The following is a 17,045-nucleotide window of genomic DNA, read 5'->3' as shown; positions in this document are numbered from 1 at the left end:
CTCCCCTCCCCCTCCCCTCCCCCTCCCCCTCCCCATGCTGCGATCCTGACCAACGCCCCACCCGGTGTTCGTTCGATCTCCTGCCACTTGTCTTGGGTTTGCGAGCTTGTGGCTTCTCTGTCACCTTGGATCAACTTGGCCTTTGATCGTCTTTGCTCCTCGGGCGAAATCAGCCCCGAATTTAGGCCGAGATGGACGACAGCGACCTTCCGCGTATGCAGGATTCGAACCAGCAAGGTTTGCGGTCAACTGAGGACATTGACTGGGCACACGGTTTCTTCCTGATCACCAGTGGCACTGAGTAAGTGGGGGGTTGTACATGTACATGGCACGTAGTATCATGTGGACGCTATGCCCCTCCTCAAGAGGCACCGAGTCCTCACGTGGGTTGTTGTGCCAACGCCCCCCTATTCTCGTTTCCCATTAGGTTTTGCCCGAACCTGACATAGTGTCCCCCTTCCACACCCGGTGGGACATCACACCAACCGCATTAGAGACAGCATACGTCATCTCGCAGCCTGAGAGCTCGTGGAGGTCTGGGTATCTAGTGAAGGTTAACGCATGTCAATGCCGGGCTTGTATTCGACTTGGGAAGTCAACGTCATCTGCACAACTTGCGGATCGATGAAGGACTAACCTGTACCGGCCACGTCCGGACTCTTGGACGTTGAGAAATGAAGTTGACATGTTCCATAGTTCGTATAAGAACGGCAACTAGGCTGTGAGTGAAGTACTAATATTCGGAACCCCGCGATATTTGCCCCTAGTTGGTCGCCTGAGTCGGTCATTCAGCCAGGATTTATGGACGACAGCGCAGCGCTCATCCGAGTCATCGCCCCAACGCCGCAAGCCCACGAGCCATCACGACAACACGTCCAGCATGCCCATTAAATAGTCCAGGAACCTAGAATTGACGCTGATCTACTTGACCCTCGGTCCCTTCGCGTGCTCATGTGATGGTCATTCCTGAGGAACTCTACCGCCCGTTAACCATAGGCTACCCCTCCTGGAGCAGAACAAGCTGGCTAGCATAAGCGCCTTCGATGGAGATATAACTATAGTAACTCGACAGCACCCCTCCAGACTCCCGACTCCTGAGCGTCGGAGAATACTAAGCTCGGCGACGCACCAATCGATGCCACTGTTGATTTTCACAATCCAAATACACGCACTATAACTGAAGGACTATCAATAGGCCATGCACTGCCTGGGAAGTCGAGATGACCCAATTCCCTTTGTCATCTTCTCCTTCACAGCGTAATCTGGCACTGATGCTGTCAGATCGTCATCAAGGTTGGTAACAGCTTTGTATTTACACAACGTGATTTCGCGCATGTAGAAGTAGAGACTTTGTCACCCGACACTCCTTTATGTATTGCCCAGAGCTAGCTTGACACCTTAATCTCCTGACTGGCTTTCCTCTCCGTCAGTTCTCCTCAAGTTCTCAACTCCACAGGATCATCGCGTTAGTATCACGAAGTGGTCGAACTTATCATTGATAACCTATAGGATCGGGCAGGCGCGTGTGGAACTAGGGGTTCTGGTAGTCGCGTAATAACTTGAACTCTCTTAGGCGCGTAACCTCCCCTGACGCGCCTTACGTCGCGTAACTCCCATAAACGCGCGTGTAAGTCGCGTCAGGTGTGTACGCCCCACTAGAACAGTCCTCACACTCGCACGGTATGATTGATGAAGGAAGCAGCATTGTGACTCCCAGCAACAACATGAAAGTGTCCAAAGGCTTCACAGAAAGGGGATGAGACTTAGCCAGGTGCAGAGACACAATAGCAGTCAGTACTATAGCCCAGTAAGGAGAATCAAAGGAGGCATGGTCTTATTCGCGGTCAAAGCAGCTGCGTAAGCCGTGCTCGGTAGGAAGTTCAGAAGGCTGAAGACGGCAAGAGTCGAGTGATAGCAGCTCAGTCGTAATGTCCTCATTCTTAACCGCCAGTTGGAGAGTCCCGTAGATTCAGGGGATCCAAGGCCGGGATTCAAACGATGCGAGGACAACGGGGGTCACCGACGACATGGACTTATAGCATTGGCAGAACTCCACACGGAATTAGCGGGATGGAAAGACGTCTACAAGTCAAGACTGAGCACCGGGATGATTCAGGAATGGTTGGAACATATATAGTAGTGCTCGTCATGGAGGCAGTAGCGCCGCTGTGGCATCCATGACGGAATGAAGGCGGGCAGCTCCTGAAGCCCGATCTTATCTCTCCCCTGATCAAGTTCTAAAGGGCAAAGCACTCCAGCAAGCAGCTCTTTGTAGACAAGCTGGTCCGCGTTTGCCCTCTCACCTCCACCTACACTAGCCTCTGCTCGCCGTGTTGTTGACCGCAAAGCAACCTGCCCGTGGCTATTAGGAGGAGCCCAATACCAGGACGAACGGCAAAGCCAGAGAGGCCGGGAACCTCGGTGCCAGCTCCACACAACGCGGTGGGAGAGCTGCTTCCTGGACCCCAATGACCCCTTATCGATGGGCACCGCCTATTCAGAGCCAAACTGCCATTGTGTTCCGAATCGCGTTCTTGCCATTCTAGGGCATTCAACGGCACTAGCGCGAAACCCTCTGCCTTCTCTCCCGGTGCGTGATTCCCCGGACCGATTTTAATTCTTCTCCGCCAGCAACCGAGCTGATTGTCCTTTTTACTTCCTTCCCACAAGCTTTCTTCCTCTCGTGTTCAGCTACCTCCAGCGGTCCACAGTGCCCGCGCGGAAACTAAGTCTATCTCGTCAGGCATAGAAAGTTCAATATTCCAGAGTGTCACAATTCACGCCTCTCTCCCCGGTCCGCGCGTAGTCAGAAACTACCAACTTTCTTCTCCCGCTTGTCTTTCTCCGACGACAATACCTTTTCTTCTCTCGGCGTTGTCACACTGTCTTCATCCAACAGTCCCTGCGTGGTAACGGACTACCTGAATTGTCATACTAGGCAGAATATCCCAGAAGTCTCACATTCACGCCTCTCTCCTCGGTCTGCGCAGATTGGGAAACAAACAAACCTTCCCCTCCCGGTTCGCGATCCCTGAGATTGAACTCTCCCGGTCTCACAACGAGCTAACCCTTTCCTCCCAGCGTTGAACTCTCCCCGGCGTTGACCAGTGCCCAGCGTCCCAGCGCAAGGTAAGTTGCAATCGGCTTCGATATCGCCTTTCGCAGTATATTTTCCAGTCCCTGTGGAGCTTCCAGAGCTAACCTTCTCTCCGATCAGCTGCTTCACTCCCCAGTCTTTTCAATCATCCCCGACGTCCGACCAACTCTAGGGCCTTAGTACAATACAAAGTATATTTCTGCTCTATCAGTTTGCATTCTGTCATCATCAACAAAGCAGACTAACACTGTCCCAGATCAGCGCGTATCGTACAGACCGGCTGCTTTCTATTCTCGTTCCTCAAATCATCTCCGGTGTCCGACAAACCCTGGTGTCTCAGTACAAGGTATGTTTTCTGCCCCATCGTCCACTATTTTGTCATCTTCGAGCAAAGCACACTAACACACTGTCCCTGGCCAGCGAGGATTTTACAGGCCAGCTATTTCTCTTCATCCTTTAACCATCTCCGACGTCCGTCCGACTCCGGCGTCCGAGTACGAGGTACGTTGCTGTTGGCTGGAATATCCCCTTTCACAGTATATTCTCTCTGTTTCAACAACTAACTCTGACCTAATCCACGCAGATCCTGAAGACCAGCTTCTCCTCTTCCCATTCTTTAATCATCCCCAGCGTCCAAACGACTCCGGCTCTATAGCAGAAGGGTAGGTCTTTGCTACAACGTCCTGCCTTTTTATCTTTCCATCGCATCACATTGACAATTCCATCTAATCAGCCCAATCAAGCTCCTCATCCCTGCATCCTAGCGCAAGGTATGTTTTTCTTTGGGTGTTTTCTCTCTTTGACATTCTCGAGAACATTGGCTAACTTCGACTCCGAGCAGCTCGATTCTGGTCCCTTCTCCCGCCATTAACCTGGGACAGTAGAGTGGACAACCCATTCTCACCAACTACGTAAGCCCCGATCTCCCCCGATTTCGCTCCCCTCCGCGCGTCTTAGCAGGCAGCATCGCGCTGACAGATTTTATTTTTATCAGACTACCAAACTTATCATCTCCTCGCCCGCCGCAGGTAGTAAGTTAGCCAGCCTTCCCCCCCTCCCCCCCTTCCGCCTCCTTGAAGTTTGAACCCGTCGTCACTAACAACCCAACCCCTTCGGCAGTCATGGCACCTAAACCCAATCCCGACGGAGCGGTCTCCGTCCCCGGTTCACCCGACCATCGGGTGAATCCCAACGTCCCCTTCGCGCGTGGCGGCAGCGCCACGGTCGAGACTCCTCCCCTGGAGGAGCTCGTCGCCGCCTTCCGCGGCAAGCCGGGCGTGCACGGCCGCGCCGTCGCCGTCGCCACCCGCCGACGCCGCGGCGGTGGTGTGGTCTCTGGCCGCGTGGCCAAGGCGTCGTCCTCGTCGACGTCGTCTGCTGGCCCCGCCCCGGCCCCGGCCCCGGTCTCCGCTCCCGCCGCCCGCCCCCTGCGCAGCAGCAGGAGGGTGGCCGCATCCGCCTCCGCCGCTCCCGCCCTCGGCCCCGTCTCCGCCCCGGCCAAGCCCAAGCGCGCCAAGGGCCCCTCCGGCAGCTCCTGCGTGGGCTGCCGGCAGGCCAAGGCGAAGTGTGAGAAGGTGGCCGGCTGCGAGAAGTGTGCCAAGGCCGGCGTCGAGTGCTCGGGCTTCCCCGAGGAGGAGGAGGAGGAGGACCAGAAGAAGAAGGGAAAGGGCAAGGGAAAGGGCAAGGGCAAGGGCAAGGGCAAGGGCAGGGGCAAGGCGGTGGTGCGCGCTTGCGAGCGTTGCAAGCGACTGAAGGTCGCTTGTGTCCATCTCGAGTCGTGCGTGCGGTGCGCCAAGAAGGGCATCGTTTGTGAGAAGGCCTAGGCCGGGCCCCCTCCCTTCTTTCTTTTTTCTTTGCTTTTGTCTTTTTTTTTCTTTTGTTTTTGTTTTTTGTTTTTGTTTTCTGTTTTCAAGTTGGAACCCAGTAGCCTTTAAAGGCTCGGGTTGAAGGTCGTCTGTCGGTTGGAAGTAATGGGACATGGGAATCGGGATTATAGGACAGGCGGTGCTCATGGACAAATGGGACGGAGTTCTTTGCCTTCTTTTGCTCGGGGCTCCCTACATGCTTCGCCGGCGAAAGCCGGTTCTCGATGTGTCTCTCGGTGGTTGGCTTTCAAGACAGGTACAAGTTCGGAGGAGCGACAAAGCACAATATCATGGAGGTGTGCCCGCTTGTGACTGTGCCCGAATCGCTGCCAATGTGATATGGATTACACGCAATTGCAAGACTTATGCCCGAGGATCCATGAGGGCATGCTTGACTTTTGAGCTGTGGTGGTGTGCGACGTATCCCCGACGCGACTTACACGCGCGCCTACCGGAGATTCGCGGATATCCAGAGCTCCCGACTTACACGCGACTAGCAGATACGTGACTACCAGAGTTTCCCTAATTGGAAGGTTTGCATTGAGAGAACTTCCGCATGTTGTATCGGCATCTGTCTCGTCATGGCGGAGGCGGCTGTTCCATGGTCCTTTTGTGCCGTTGTGTCTTTCCTGTAAGAGGCGCGTGCCTAGTGTGAATCTATCTCGGGGTGCTCTGGAGTTTTATGCTTGTTCTGCGCGTGTGGTTCATGTCTGTCCCTTTATCAAGATGATACACAAGGACCGAGAGCAAGCGAGGAGCCAAGTTCACAGCAGCAGCACAAAGTTGTACAAACAGTATCCCCAACGAAGGATTACCCTGCATCTGAGTTCTTACGTGCCGGGAGGCATCAAACCTGTATCAACGCCTGGCGACCACGTGTCCTAACCCTTCTAGTCATATATACAATAGAATACAAAAGAACTCGGAACTCCATCAGAGCCCCGTATGCGAGTCATCAACCCGAATCAAGCCCTTGTCGTACAAGATCTTCGCGACGGGATAAACCGCCCTCGCAAAGTTGCTCTGCCGCGCCAAGACATACCGCGGCGTGATATGCTCGAACCCAGCCACCTTGTGCTTCCACCTCGCCGGCGTAAACGCATGCAGCATGTAGGTATGCGACCAGTCGCGCTCCCAGTCCGGAAACCGCTCCGGATGCTCCCACCTCGCCTCAAAGTCCTCCTCGTAACTTGGCAGGGGCATACCCTCGGTCCACCCTTCCCGCAGCAAATTCGACTCCGTATCCTCATGCACCCCAAACAGCCAATCCGTATCCTTATCCTCCCAACTGCCCGGCGCGAACGCATCCCTCTCCAAGATCAGCATCTCCCCCGGCTCCCGCCCCAACCGCTGCCCAACACGAGTAATGACCTCATTCGAATGCGTCGTCCACCCGCCGTCATACACCTCATTCATCTGCTCCATCCACAACCGAATCATCTTGGCCCCCGGCGCCGCCAAAAAGGTCCCACTGTTGATCTGCCCGCCCAGCTGGCGGCCGCCGACGGCGCGGAAGCCGCTCTCGCGCAGCGGGCGGATGTCGCGCAGCGCGTGCACGTCCCAGTCGACGTAGACGCCGCCGCCGAGGTCGTGGACGGCCCGCACGCGCACAAAGTCGGACTTGTGCTCCATGCTCTGCTGCGGCAGGGCCCTGCCGTTGCCCGCGTGCGTGGGGACGCTCACGGTGTTGATGACCAGCTGCGGCCCGAAGAGCGTGAAGATGTAGTGGTTCCATTTCCCCGCCGTACCGTTGCGCGCGCGGGCGACCTCGGGCCCGTCGGCGGCCGCGTTGGTGTGCAGGTAGATGGTGTGCGGGCGCCAGTGGTGCCAGGCGGCGTAGATGGAGAGGAAGTGGCTGAATTCGAAGCTGAAGTCGCGGCTTGTTGTTGTTGTTGTTGTTGTTGTGGTAGTGGTGGTGGCGTTTTGTTCTTCGGGTTCCGGCAGGATGTAGACGAAGTGGACCTGGTTGGGGATTACCTCGCGGTTCGAGTTCCGGTCATGGTCGTCGGTGCTGTGTTGAATTTGCTGTCCGTGCTGCTGGTCCGCCTGGTCCACGCGTAGGGTTGTTGGGCAGGCCAACCCCGGCCTGGCACTGTAGGGGACGAAGAAGAAGAGCAGGGCAAGGAAGATGGAGGCTGCCGCGGTGGCCTTGAGCATGAAAGATGCCCCTGCGAGCTTGCCTTGGGCGGGCAGAGTAAACATCAGGAAAAAGCAGGGCGCTGTTGAACCCGCAGCATCGGAGAGAAGATGGAGAAAAGAAGAAAAGATGGTCGTTGAAGTCTCACGAAAAACCTCCACTGGGCCAGGGGAGAAAAGCGCATGCTCAAATCCGCAGAGTCTGGCGCGTTTTCGAACCAACGGCGATCCTCATCATGGCTGCTCGGCGCTGATTGTGGCGCCAGCAGCTCAACACCATTGGGATTCGGGCCCACCGGATAAGCATCAGACTGCCCAAGACTGTATTCGTAGATCCGCGTACCTGCTCCATACGATGAGACCGTCGGGTACACTAGTACCAATTGCGCATCATTTCGCCGTTGCCGCCGCATTGGCGCCCCGTACCTCCGTACTCGCAGTCGTCACAGCGAGACGCCGTAGCTGGCGAGACGGTCCGCCGTCACATAGCGGATACGGTTAGTTATACGCGAGCCTTGACGGAACTAACGTTAACTGATGTCTATTGGTTGTTCGAACCAATCAGTGCGGCTGCGCTTGCTTGTCACGCAGATACGAGTCGGGGGCATTGAGGGCCCCTGCCGGGGGTGCCGGTGCCGTTGAGAAGTCAAAAACCCATGAATACCAGTTTCGTCAAGGCTCGTTGGTAAATCTGCCTCTTTACGGAATGGTTTTCTCTCTCATTCAGATCATCAACCCCCCACATTGTCTACTTCTCCGGCACAGCAGATCGTTGATGAACCTGTGGTCCGCCCAGGTTGGACATCTGAAAATCTGAAACATGGACCCTTGGGTTGACTTCTCGGCATCCACTTTTTCGCGATACGATAGCCGCGCTAGGCCACATAAGGGCAAGCCGCCGACAGCCCTAAATCCGACACGACATTGACAGCATGACTTTGTATTTAGCGCGGGGGTTCTCATGAGGCAGCCAGGCTTTTCCACCATACATATTGACTTTCGACAACGATACACTGGGTTGGATGACTCAGGTACATATACACTACGACAATGCTGAGATAGTCACTGAGATGAAAGTCGTGATAGAAATGACAAGGATGATCAGTCGGGATCGTCGCCAAGACCCTTGCTTCGGTGAAGATAAGATGACCGCCGTCCCGCGGGGAATTCATTGTTTGGCGGCCCGTAATCGCCACAACCCTTTCTCTATGGGACTGATTCGGCGGCCCTGTCTACCTTCGCTGTTGCTTGGCACTCCCAGCATCAAATTTAAGAAAGATTTCGTGAACAGTAGTTTATGTCAAACACTCCATTGACCATGGTCTTATAGTCAGTCCAGTTATTGCCCCCTGGGCCCCTTGACCTTGGCCAAGAATATTGTTGTACGGTGGGCGAGCAGCCGATCGGTGTCCGGGTAATGAGGTAGAGAAAAAGCTTGTCATGCTTCCAAGGGTGGCTTCTCAGGGGGCACCGTGAATTCCTGGTATGACTCAAAAGCTTCCAACGTATTAGACTCTCGCTCGCCCGGCGTCAAGCACAATGTCTGCCTATCTCCCCAATCTCACATCGTCACCGTAGGGCCCACAGCCACGGCCTTGCAGCATTCCCTATAGCCGGGATACCGACCTGCCTATTCCCAGCCCACAAGTCACAACACGCAGATCTACTGTAGCTTCTATCTGGTGGTTGGTGCATCAAAATATCCCCGTGGGTCAGACATGCTCGCGCCGTGTCCAGCAACAAGGGCCGGTAACAATCTGGAAGCCTGTTCTCCCATGGGACACCACGCTCCCGATATAAACTGCATGAACTAGTAGAACTCTCGGACACTCGTAAACGGGCCTTTGCACTGCTCTGGGCTGAAGTATTCCGTATAAATGCTGTACTGAACCCCACTTGAGGGGACCTACGAACGCAAAGAGAGGTTAGAACAAGGCATTCCCAATGATAGGACTGTAATAGAGCAAGACATACCGATGAGCTGACCTGCGGGGCTTCTATCTACCGATTTTCCTCGTTTCACGATGCCAGCTAGGTGGTGGGAGATGGAAGCTTTGTCCTCTTGACTGAGCGTTGCCCATGCGTCTCCAACAAGTGTCTAATAAGGGAGGGAGCTCCTAAGCCTCCTATAGATGAAGTTCCGACCCGTATCCCGGTGGCCCACGCGTTGCCTTTTTGCCATTACCTGGCCAACTGGGAGCATTTTGTCGAGGAAGCGCAATTCAAGGGCCTTATCCAAGCGGATGTCAGGACGGAAGCCGAATCTTCGAGGGCACGCCTGATTCCTGGATGTGCCACACTCGGGGCCTCCCGGTCGACTTCCTTTTGCGTCTAGGCCGACGGCGATGGCGCGCTCCCTCCGAGCCTCTATGTCGAACTGCACCTGCGCCAAGTTGTCCAATCCCCGCGCTCCCAGGAATGGGAGCCTCGTCCGCGCGGAAGCGGCGAAGCACCTGTCTGGAGATTCTCGACTCGTCCCACGTGCTGAAGGATTTTGCACACGGAATTGTTTAAATGATGCTATTGGGTACTCTGCGTAGTGGGGGGTCTGGGCGCCGATTTGGGAGGCCCAGCGAGTAGGTGAGATGCTGGGACCCGGGTATGAAGCTAACTTGAGGAGTACTAGCCTACTAGTAGCCCTCATTTCAGTCCAACATCATGAATTTCAAGCAACCAATCTCGGGGCCGCAACGTATCAGGACGGGCGATGTTGGCCATGCACACGTCCATTGACGTTCGATGCCGGGCTTACGGCTTACCTCACCTAGGACGGTCATCCATCCTTCGGCTCCCTCATATCTCCGAGGTTACTCTCCGGATATATCTTGTCCAGTCCTCCGCTCTCGCCTCGCTTCAGACATCTGACCCAATCATTGAGGGCCATGGCGCCGCTCAAGGCTACTAGTATCCCATGCGTCTTTGAGGACAGGGAGAATGAATACAACACCTGGACCTGGAACTCTACGATGTCGAATGATCCCGAGACGTACCAGCACTGCTTCGTCCGGACCCTGACGTACGTCAAGAACCTCCGTTCAACGGTGCTGCATGAGTATCTACAGGCCATCGTCGAGCGAACCGACACCCAGATGCCAGTCCGTACCCGACTCATCGTCGAACGCCAGACCGACGGCGACAGGGTGATCGTCGGGCGTTCATCCTGGGCCACTTCGTCGGGCTCGGCCGGCTTCGTCAGCAACCTGTTCAAAAGCAGCAGCAGCAGCAGCAGCAGCAGCGGAGCCGAACAAGGTAGTCTCCCGCTGCCTCTATATTCGCTCAAGTTCGCCTCGGGCAAGTTCCCCGTGGCCAAGCTCGCCGAGATCCTGCAACGGACGACCGACTCCGGCGGGGTGTATAACCTTCTGCGCGGCAAGCACTGCTTCTGGTTCGCCAACATCGTCTATCAATCTGCCAAGCTCGCCTTCCCATGGGAGGATGAAAGGATCTGGCCCTGGGCCATGTACCGGTGCTACGTCAAAATCATCGCGTGGCCCTGGACCAAGTCCAGGATCGAGGTAAGTAGTAGTGCACCTATATGTACCTATTCTTTGTTTCCCTGCTCGGCAACAAGCGCTTTCAAAGCCCACCCGCGATCGCTGGCTGACGGGTCTGTCAACACGAAAACGTTTAGGACGCGGCAAAAGTCTTCAGCAAAGAGATGGAGGAACGCAAAGAGATGGAGGAGCCCAAAGAGATAGAGGAGCGAAAAGAGATAGAGGAGTGCAAAGAGCACTCGCCAGGAGACCCAGATAAGCTCGCGGTATGGCTGAGGACCATCTATGCGGATGCAATCCGCGGGGACGCTCACGATGGAGCCGACGCGGAGCGATGCATCAAGGTATACTTTATAGTACTAGTACGAATGAACACAAAGCAAATTCTCCTGTTCCATCTTTCTCTGACCGCCTGCCAGGAACATCTAGATACCCTTGTCTCCGGCGACCTGGACCTTGCTAACGTCGCCCAGGAGGTGGCCCCGTCGGAGCCCAGCCGGGAGAAGAGCGACGCCAGTCCCCTTGGTATTGAATCGGCGGGAATGCACAGGTCCATCAATTCAATCGGCAGCGAACGGAAGCGACATGGAGGTCCCCAAGACCCCCGAGGTGATCCGGCCGTTTGGCCTAACTCTCGGGCAAGTGAGGGACGTCGATGAGGCCGTGCAGGTTATGACCGGGCGTGTTTTGGACGGGCTTGATGGCTCGGGTGAAACAAATGGAAGTTGCGAGCAGTGGGAAGTACGGTAGTTGTAGAGGACCTTTTTTTCTTTTGCCTTTGATATCGGGGCGCCATGCTCAATCTTTTACCTCGGGCGGCCGGGCCTTGCACCCTGTAAAGAAGCAGCACTTTTGATGTTGTGCAGGTGCTGCGGTAGGGCGCTGGCATGGGGAGAAGGTTACCTAGGGAGACGAATGCATGCATGTTGGGCTGGAATATGTAACTATTGTAAAGTATTGTACACTAGAGACATGCCCTCTGGGTGCTTCTGGAGGGTGGCAGATGGCTGAGGGTTGCCGAAAAGAGCGGGTCGAGAGCTGGCCAGGTCGCCAGGATTGGCACCAAACATGCCCCAGATTCGCAAATCTCACCCTCACACCCTCTCATAGCCCCTCAAACATATACGACTCCCAAAAGGCGAGCATGCCAATTGAGAGCAACAGATGCTACTGCGGAGCAAAATGCACGGTTCTTTTGACTTACATAACGGAAGGATCAATATGGCAGCTGTGCAAAGTGCGCCTTGCAGGCCTCCAGGCCGCCTGACCACTGATGCAGAGCTTGGCCCGACTACCAACGTTAGCGGCAGTGCAACGAGAACAAAGTCGCTCACGAGTCGTGCCTTGCCCTCAACCCGCTTTATAATATTTAACTGGGCTGCCGCCGGCTGACATCACCATCATCACTTCCCATGTCAATTGCTTGGCGATCCACCGCAATCGACAGCCACAGCAGGATAAGTCTAACAAATCCCGATTATCTTCATTACTCAACTTGTTTGCAATCATGTCCTCCGAGAAGAAGATGAACACCGCCACAGGTCCTCTACTCCCCTCTTCCTCCGAGGCGTGTGACCCGCCAGAATACAGCAACGCCACCACCACGACAACCACCGCCAACGAACCCCCGGCCGACCAGCCCCCGACGTACCGCGAAGAAAGCGGCCCAGACCCAGATGAGATCCTCCCGCCGGCCACATTCGCCCTGCACGGCCGCTTCATCTACCTGGCGACTGACTCCAGCTCCACCACCACCACCACTACTGCTACCACCACGACCACCTCCTCCGACCCGCTGTACCAGCTCTCGCGGGTCATCCACGTCACAAGCCGCGCAACAGAATCCATCGATTTCCAGCGCCTCGACTACCGCGTGCGCACCACCACCGGCAATACCGGTGCCCAGGATTCCTTTTCTCCCAAGGTATCCCGCCGGCCGCACGACGTGTACCAGCTCAAGTACACGCCGGGGCTAGCGTACACGGGGCTGCAGCCACAGTTCCGCCTTCTGCCGCAATCGCGAAAAACGGTCGGGGAGGTTTCGATCGAGAGGGGATCGCTTCCTCTTTTCCGGTCCGGGTGGCGCGCGCTGAGGGTGCTCGGCGAGGGGGAGCGGAAGAGGCTTGAACGGGAGGGAAAGAAGGTGTCTAAGAAGGGGGAGTATCATTTCGTGATCAAGGAGAAGGGGCAGGGGCAGGAGGACGGGTGGGAGTGGGTTGATCCGGCCGGGAAGGTGGTTGCTAGTCAGCAGGTGTTGGGCAGTGAAGGGGGAGAAGCGGCGGCGGCGGAGGTCGAGTATAGGCTCAAAGTGTTGGTGCCGCTGCCACGAAGGGTTCTGGATGGCTTGGTCGCCATGTGGTGTCTGTGGTTGTGGCGGATTCACTTGGATAAGACGACGGAGCGGAAGACGTGGGAAGATCGTCAGTATTTCTTTCCTTTGTCTCTATTTGTTCGTCCCTGTCGTGGGGAAAGGTTCTCTGCTAACACGACGGCTGACAGGGAAACGCATATTGCACCAGCGTCGCCAATACGTATCGAAGATGGGATGGTGAAAGACTGGGCGGATCATCATGGCGGTTTTCGGCACTGTTCCGGTCATTGGGAGGCGACTGTATTGAGGGAGCTGTGAGGGCAACTCCCTTTAGCTCGACTGATTTGCGCCAACCCGGATGAAGCTCTGGGGAAGATGGCCATCTCCCTACCTTAACTGATAGGAGATCATAGGAATGCAACATCCCTGCTCATGCTTAAACTGAATCAACGCACGCGCATGATAGTGCAGCTTGGGCGAGGCAGCTGTGGAAGCTAGGTGTCTCTGACAAGGTCAGGTCGACCTGCTTCCGCTCGTATGCCGTGGCAAGCACCGCCTCGTTTGATTTAATCTAATGTTACGTAGACACTTACCGATATCATTTATACTACTGGTCTCACAGGACAATAGCACGGCCATACATAGCCTCAACCCCAGCAGCATCCATCAGGAAGTTACGCCGTTCTTGCCTAGTTCTTTGCACAGTCAGCTACTAAGCGGCACACAAGGGAAGTTGACACTTCTCGACGTGACATGTACGATGGGAACTGGCGACTCAGGGCGTCAGAGCTCGGACGGACATACGCCATTCGATTTTTGCAGAGTTCAAACACGGACAAATGCTATTCGATATGTCGTTAGAGTTCGGACGGATATGCCATCCATGAGCTACGGGACGAGAAAGGGGTTAGCCATAGACAGTACGGAGTCGGAGACAGAGAGCGCGTTCAATCAACCCAGTGGCGAGGGCTCTGCGTGTGGCACTGTGGGTAGGTATATATTGAGGTGGTCTCTCTTTTCCAACTCACACTCACATGCACTCAGACCTACACAATACATTATCAATATCTAATGTTTGATACATAACATCATGGCCGCGGCTTTGCCGAGACCGGAAAAGGGGTACTATATAACGTTGCCAACCTCCTAACCCAAATCAAGCTCGCCGGACTGCACTTTGCGATCATCGGCGCGGGCATTATATACCCGTTATGACGCTCGCTCCGGGCCTGTCAGCCCGCGGGGCCCCCTTCACCATCCACGAGGCGGTCCAAGGCTTCTCGAGGACATCAGTGTGCGGCCAGCAGTTCCTTAGCCTTGGGCACACCCCAACTCTTAATCACAAAGCGAGAACCAGACGAGAACTGGCGTGCAAACTGTCCGTTTCATAGAGTGTGAACTCGAAGTTCTTTCAGTTTCCGCTTCGCTAGGGAGGCAGCCGCACCTCGGCACCCGGCTCCGCGATGGCCCGTCGAGGACGCTGACTTGTTCGATCGCTGACCGCGTGGCGGGGTACCCCTCCGCCACGAGTAGTACAATACCACTACTGGCGTTAGCAATCGTCGTGGCTATGGAGCAAGCTCTGGCGGCCTATAATGAGGTCGGGTACGCGCGCACGCAGGCGGTGATCAGTGCCACCAGGGACGTGTTACGATCTGGTTTCGTGGAAGGATGGGTCTGCGGTAGCGGGCGGCGGGCAATCGGCAGAGGTTTGTGCTGAAGAGGAGAATGGGAGGCTGTTTCCCGGGGGTCTGGGCATATGACCCTGGTATCCCATGCTGGTGAGTGAGGCGAGGAGCAGGATGCTAGCGATACTCCCGGACGATCCGAAGACGCAGTTGTGAAGACATTACAAGCAGGGCGTTAGTATTGTTGTGTACTGGCAAAGACGCATGACAAGGCTATGATTTACGTGGCAATCTGTCAATACGAGTAATATTTCCGGATTGTGTAACGTTAATCCTAGATCGTCTATGTTTGTTTTGACTTTTGACAACACTACTTGGGCGCCCGTGATTTTCATTGTTGGACCTAAGGACCTAACTTGGACCTCTTCTAAAGATGGGGCTACCGAACTCTAGGGCTTGACATTCTTTTGGGGGACAGGTACTATAGTTCTAAAAGGCCGTCTCCTTTTCATTCGGTCAGGGCAAAGCTCTACTTTGGTTTCCGCTAGAGGGTGCGATCGGATCACAATACGCTCGCCGCTCGGAACCTTACCTGTAAGTAATTAAGTACTGACTAGTCACTAGTAAGAGCGTCCTGTGTTGCTCCAATAACTACCACCTAGCTGCATTGTATCTTCAGAATAATAACTGATGTGCTGGGCTGCCTACTTAGACCGGGACCATGGGTAATATGCTGTTGCCGGAAGCACAGTGTCCTCCGAGTTAACAGCAGCCTTCCAAACTTCCAACCCGATACCTTCGACATTGTTGTGACCGTCTGGCCGCAAGAGAAAGGAGAACACGTCATCAAATCCGTCGACAAGACGATGGGCAGGTAGGTTTTCTACGTCGTGGTCGAGGACATCGCAAAGGAGCGGGGCTCTGACGAGGTATAAAACCATGGGTGCAACAAGCACATGATCCAGAGAGTCACTCGTCAGAGCTAACACGCACTAGGCCGTCTTATCGGACTCCTCCGCCATTTGACTACCTTAGGTATGTCGTCCACATCGCATCACCCTACTAGGTAGATACACTGGAGGATGACCTCGTCAACGACTGCCTCGACCCAGCGGTGAAGACCACCACCGGCGTCCTCCAGTCCATCTACGAGAAATGTAAGATGGCTAGACTAAACGTAGGTAATTGACTGATGGCAAAACCTTGGCCTACGCATCTCCTCCTCAACGGCTATGCGCAACCCGCCAACCCACCTGAAGGTCAACGACGACTCATGCTGGGCCGAATTGACGTTGGCAGCAGGCTCTTGGGCCCCAGCACACCTGCCGTGCCAGCAAGGTAGGTACATGTACGAATTCGCTCCCTTGAGTCCCCAAACAGATAAACATCTTGATGTAGATGAAGTACTCACCATCGGCTTATATGTCCCACTCGACCAGAGAAATTCGCACAGAGCAAGCAGCTTGGGCATTCATGCAACAGCCACAAATCCAAACCCAAACCAATGTATTGTCCATACAATACACCTTCGGAGACCCCGTCTCGCGCAGCGACTTCCGGCCGCTGGCCCAAACGAGAACTACGAGGGGTGGGTGGCAGTGGTGGCAAATATTCCTGCTGACCGCGGCTTGTTGTTGTGTTCCGTCTACAGTGTGCGCGCTGACTGCGTGGTGAAGCCGGCGGGTCGCGTTCCTAACCACCTATGTCCTGGGCGGGTTCTTTTCGGATTCGAGGATCTGTTGTGAGGATGGTAATGAGGCGGTTTCATAATACACGATAAATTGTCGAGAGAGGTGTTGGGTCTGGAGGAGTGTTGTCGATATGGTGGGGTCGGCTTTTTGAGGTCTGGTTCTTAAGCGGCGCGGATAAATAATGTTGGTACGTCGATCCGCACTGGGTTCGCACTATGCAGTAAGGTTATGGATCTGGCGGAGGACCGGGGGGTTGAACTGAGGGTTGCTTCGGCCCGGAGGTTGCTCGGAGGCTCTGCTGCGCCGCCGCAAGATTTCCAACTCTTTTGTCTTGCGGACTGTTCGGGATGTACGTACAGCTCTCGGTGTCTTGGGAGGGAAATCGGCCTTGCTTATCAGGTGCGATGTTGGGACGATCAGGTTCACCGCTGAGTTATAAACAGCCATGCTATATGTGCTCGGGATTGTGAGTCTTCACAGAAAGCGGATGCCCGCTCAACGGCACAACACAGTAGGTAGTGTATGTGGAATCGCTCAAGTATATCCCTCCCCTATAGCCAACTCAACGACGACGATCCAAGAGTAGCCGTTGCAAGTCGCTTGAGTTATTGCTCATGTGGGTTCATCCGGCAGTTCTTCACTCTCCGTCTGCAGGAAACAACGTCATGCACCGGCACCCTGACCCCCACGAATACCACCATTATGAGCTCCAGGTATTGCCCTGGCTAGGAAGCCTGCATACACTATTGATATCAATAACGTTAGCGAGGAATTGTCACTTGTGATCCCTCTGCCATCACTGTCACTGTGCCATCACCATCAA

The 17,045-nt window shown here is 55.0% G+C and overlaps 4 protein-coding genes across 4 annotated transcripts; 3 read left to right on the top strand and 1 right to left on the bottom strand.

Moving 5' to 3' along the window:
- Positions 1 to 4,218: 4,218 nt before the first annotated feature.
- Positions 4,219 to 4,920, top strand: B0T15DRAFT_491869 (uncharacterized protein; the record flags this gene model as incomplete). Its single annotated transcript, XM_062866813.1, has 1 exon — positions 4,219 to 4,920. The coding sequence occupies one exon, from the start codon at positions 4,219 to 4,221 to the stop codon at positions 4,918 to 4,920; it is 702 nt and encodes a 233-aa protein (XP_062722097.1).
- A 975-nt stretch (positions 4,921 to 5,895) lies between these two features.
- Positions 5,896 to 7,119, bottom strand: B0T15DRAFT_395345 (uncharacterized protein; the record flags this gene model as incomplete). The annotated part of the gene is made up of 1 exon (XM_062864780.1): positions 5,896 to 7,119. The coding sequence occupies one exon, from the start codon at positions 7,117 to 7,119 to the stop codon at positions 5,896 to 5,898; it is 1,224 nt and encodes a 407-aa protein (XP_062722096.1).
- A 2,619-nt stretch (positions 7,120 to 9,738) lies between these two features.
- On the top strand, positions 9,739 to 11,663 carry B0T15DRAFT_526941 (uncharacterized protein). The gene is made up of 2 exons (XM_062868936.1): positions 9,739 to 10,613; positions 10,730 to 11,663. The coding sequence occupies exons 1-2, from the start codon at positions 9,981 to 9,983 to the stop codon at positions 11,249 to 11,251; spliced, it is 1,155 nt and encodes a 384-aa protein (XP_062722095.1). The 5' UTR covers positions 9,739 to 9,980; the 3' UTR covers positions 11,252 to 11,663.
- Positions 11,664 to 12,117: 454 nt separating this feature from the next.
- B0T15DRAFT_430860 (uncharacterized protein) lies at positions 12,118 to 13,498 on the top strand (the record flags this gene model as incomplete). Its single annotated transcript, XM_062865724.1, has 2 exons — positions 12,118 to 13,012; positions 13,092 to 13,498. The coding sequence occupies 2 exons, from the start codon at positions 12,118 to 12,120 to the stop codon at positions 13,142 to 13,144; spliced, it is 948 nt and encodes a 315-aa protein (XP_062722094.1). The 3' UTR covers positions 13,145 to 13,498.
- Positions 13,499 to 17,045: the final 3,547 nt, after the last annotated feature.

This window comes from Chaetomium strumarium (genome assembly GCF_033439665.1).
Source record: "Chaetomium strumarium strain CBS 333.67 chromosome Unknown B0T15scaffold_3, whole genome shotgun sequence".
NCBI classification, from domain to species: Eukaryota; Fungi; Ascomycota; class Sordariomycetes; order Sordariales; family Chaetomiaceae; genus Chaetomium; species Chaetomium strumarium.
This window is presented reverse-complemented; position numbering and strand designations above follow the sequence as displayed.

Coding starts and splice junctions, on each gene's coding strand:
- B0T15DRAFT_526941 (XM_062868936.1), top strand. CDS start 9,981: ATGGCGCCGCTCAAGGCTACTAGTATCCCATGCGTCTTTGAGGACAGG. Junction 10,614..10,729: donor GGACCAAGTCCAGGATCGAG/GTAAGTAGTAGT, acceptor GAAAACGTTTAG/GACGCGGCAAAAGTCTTCAG.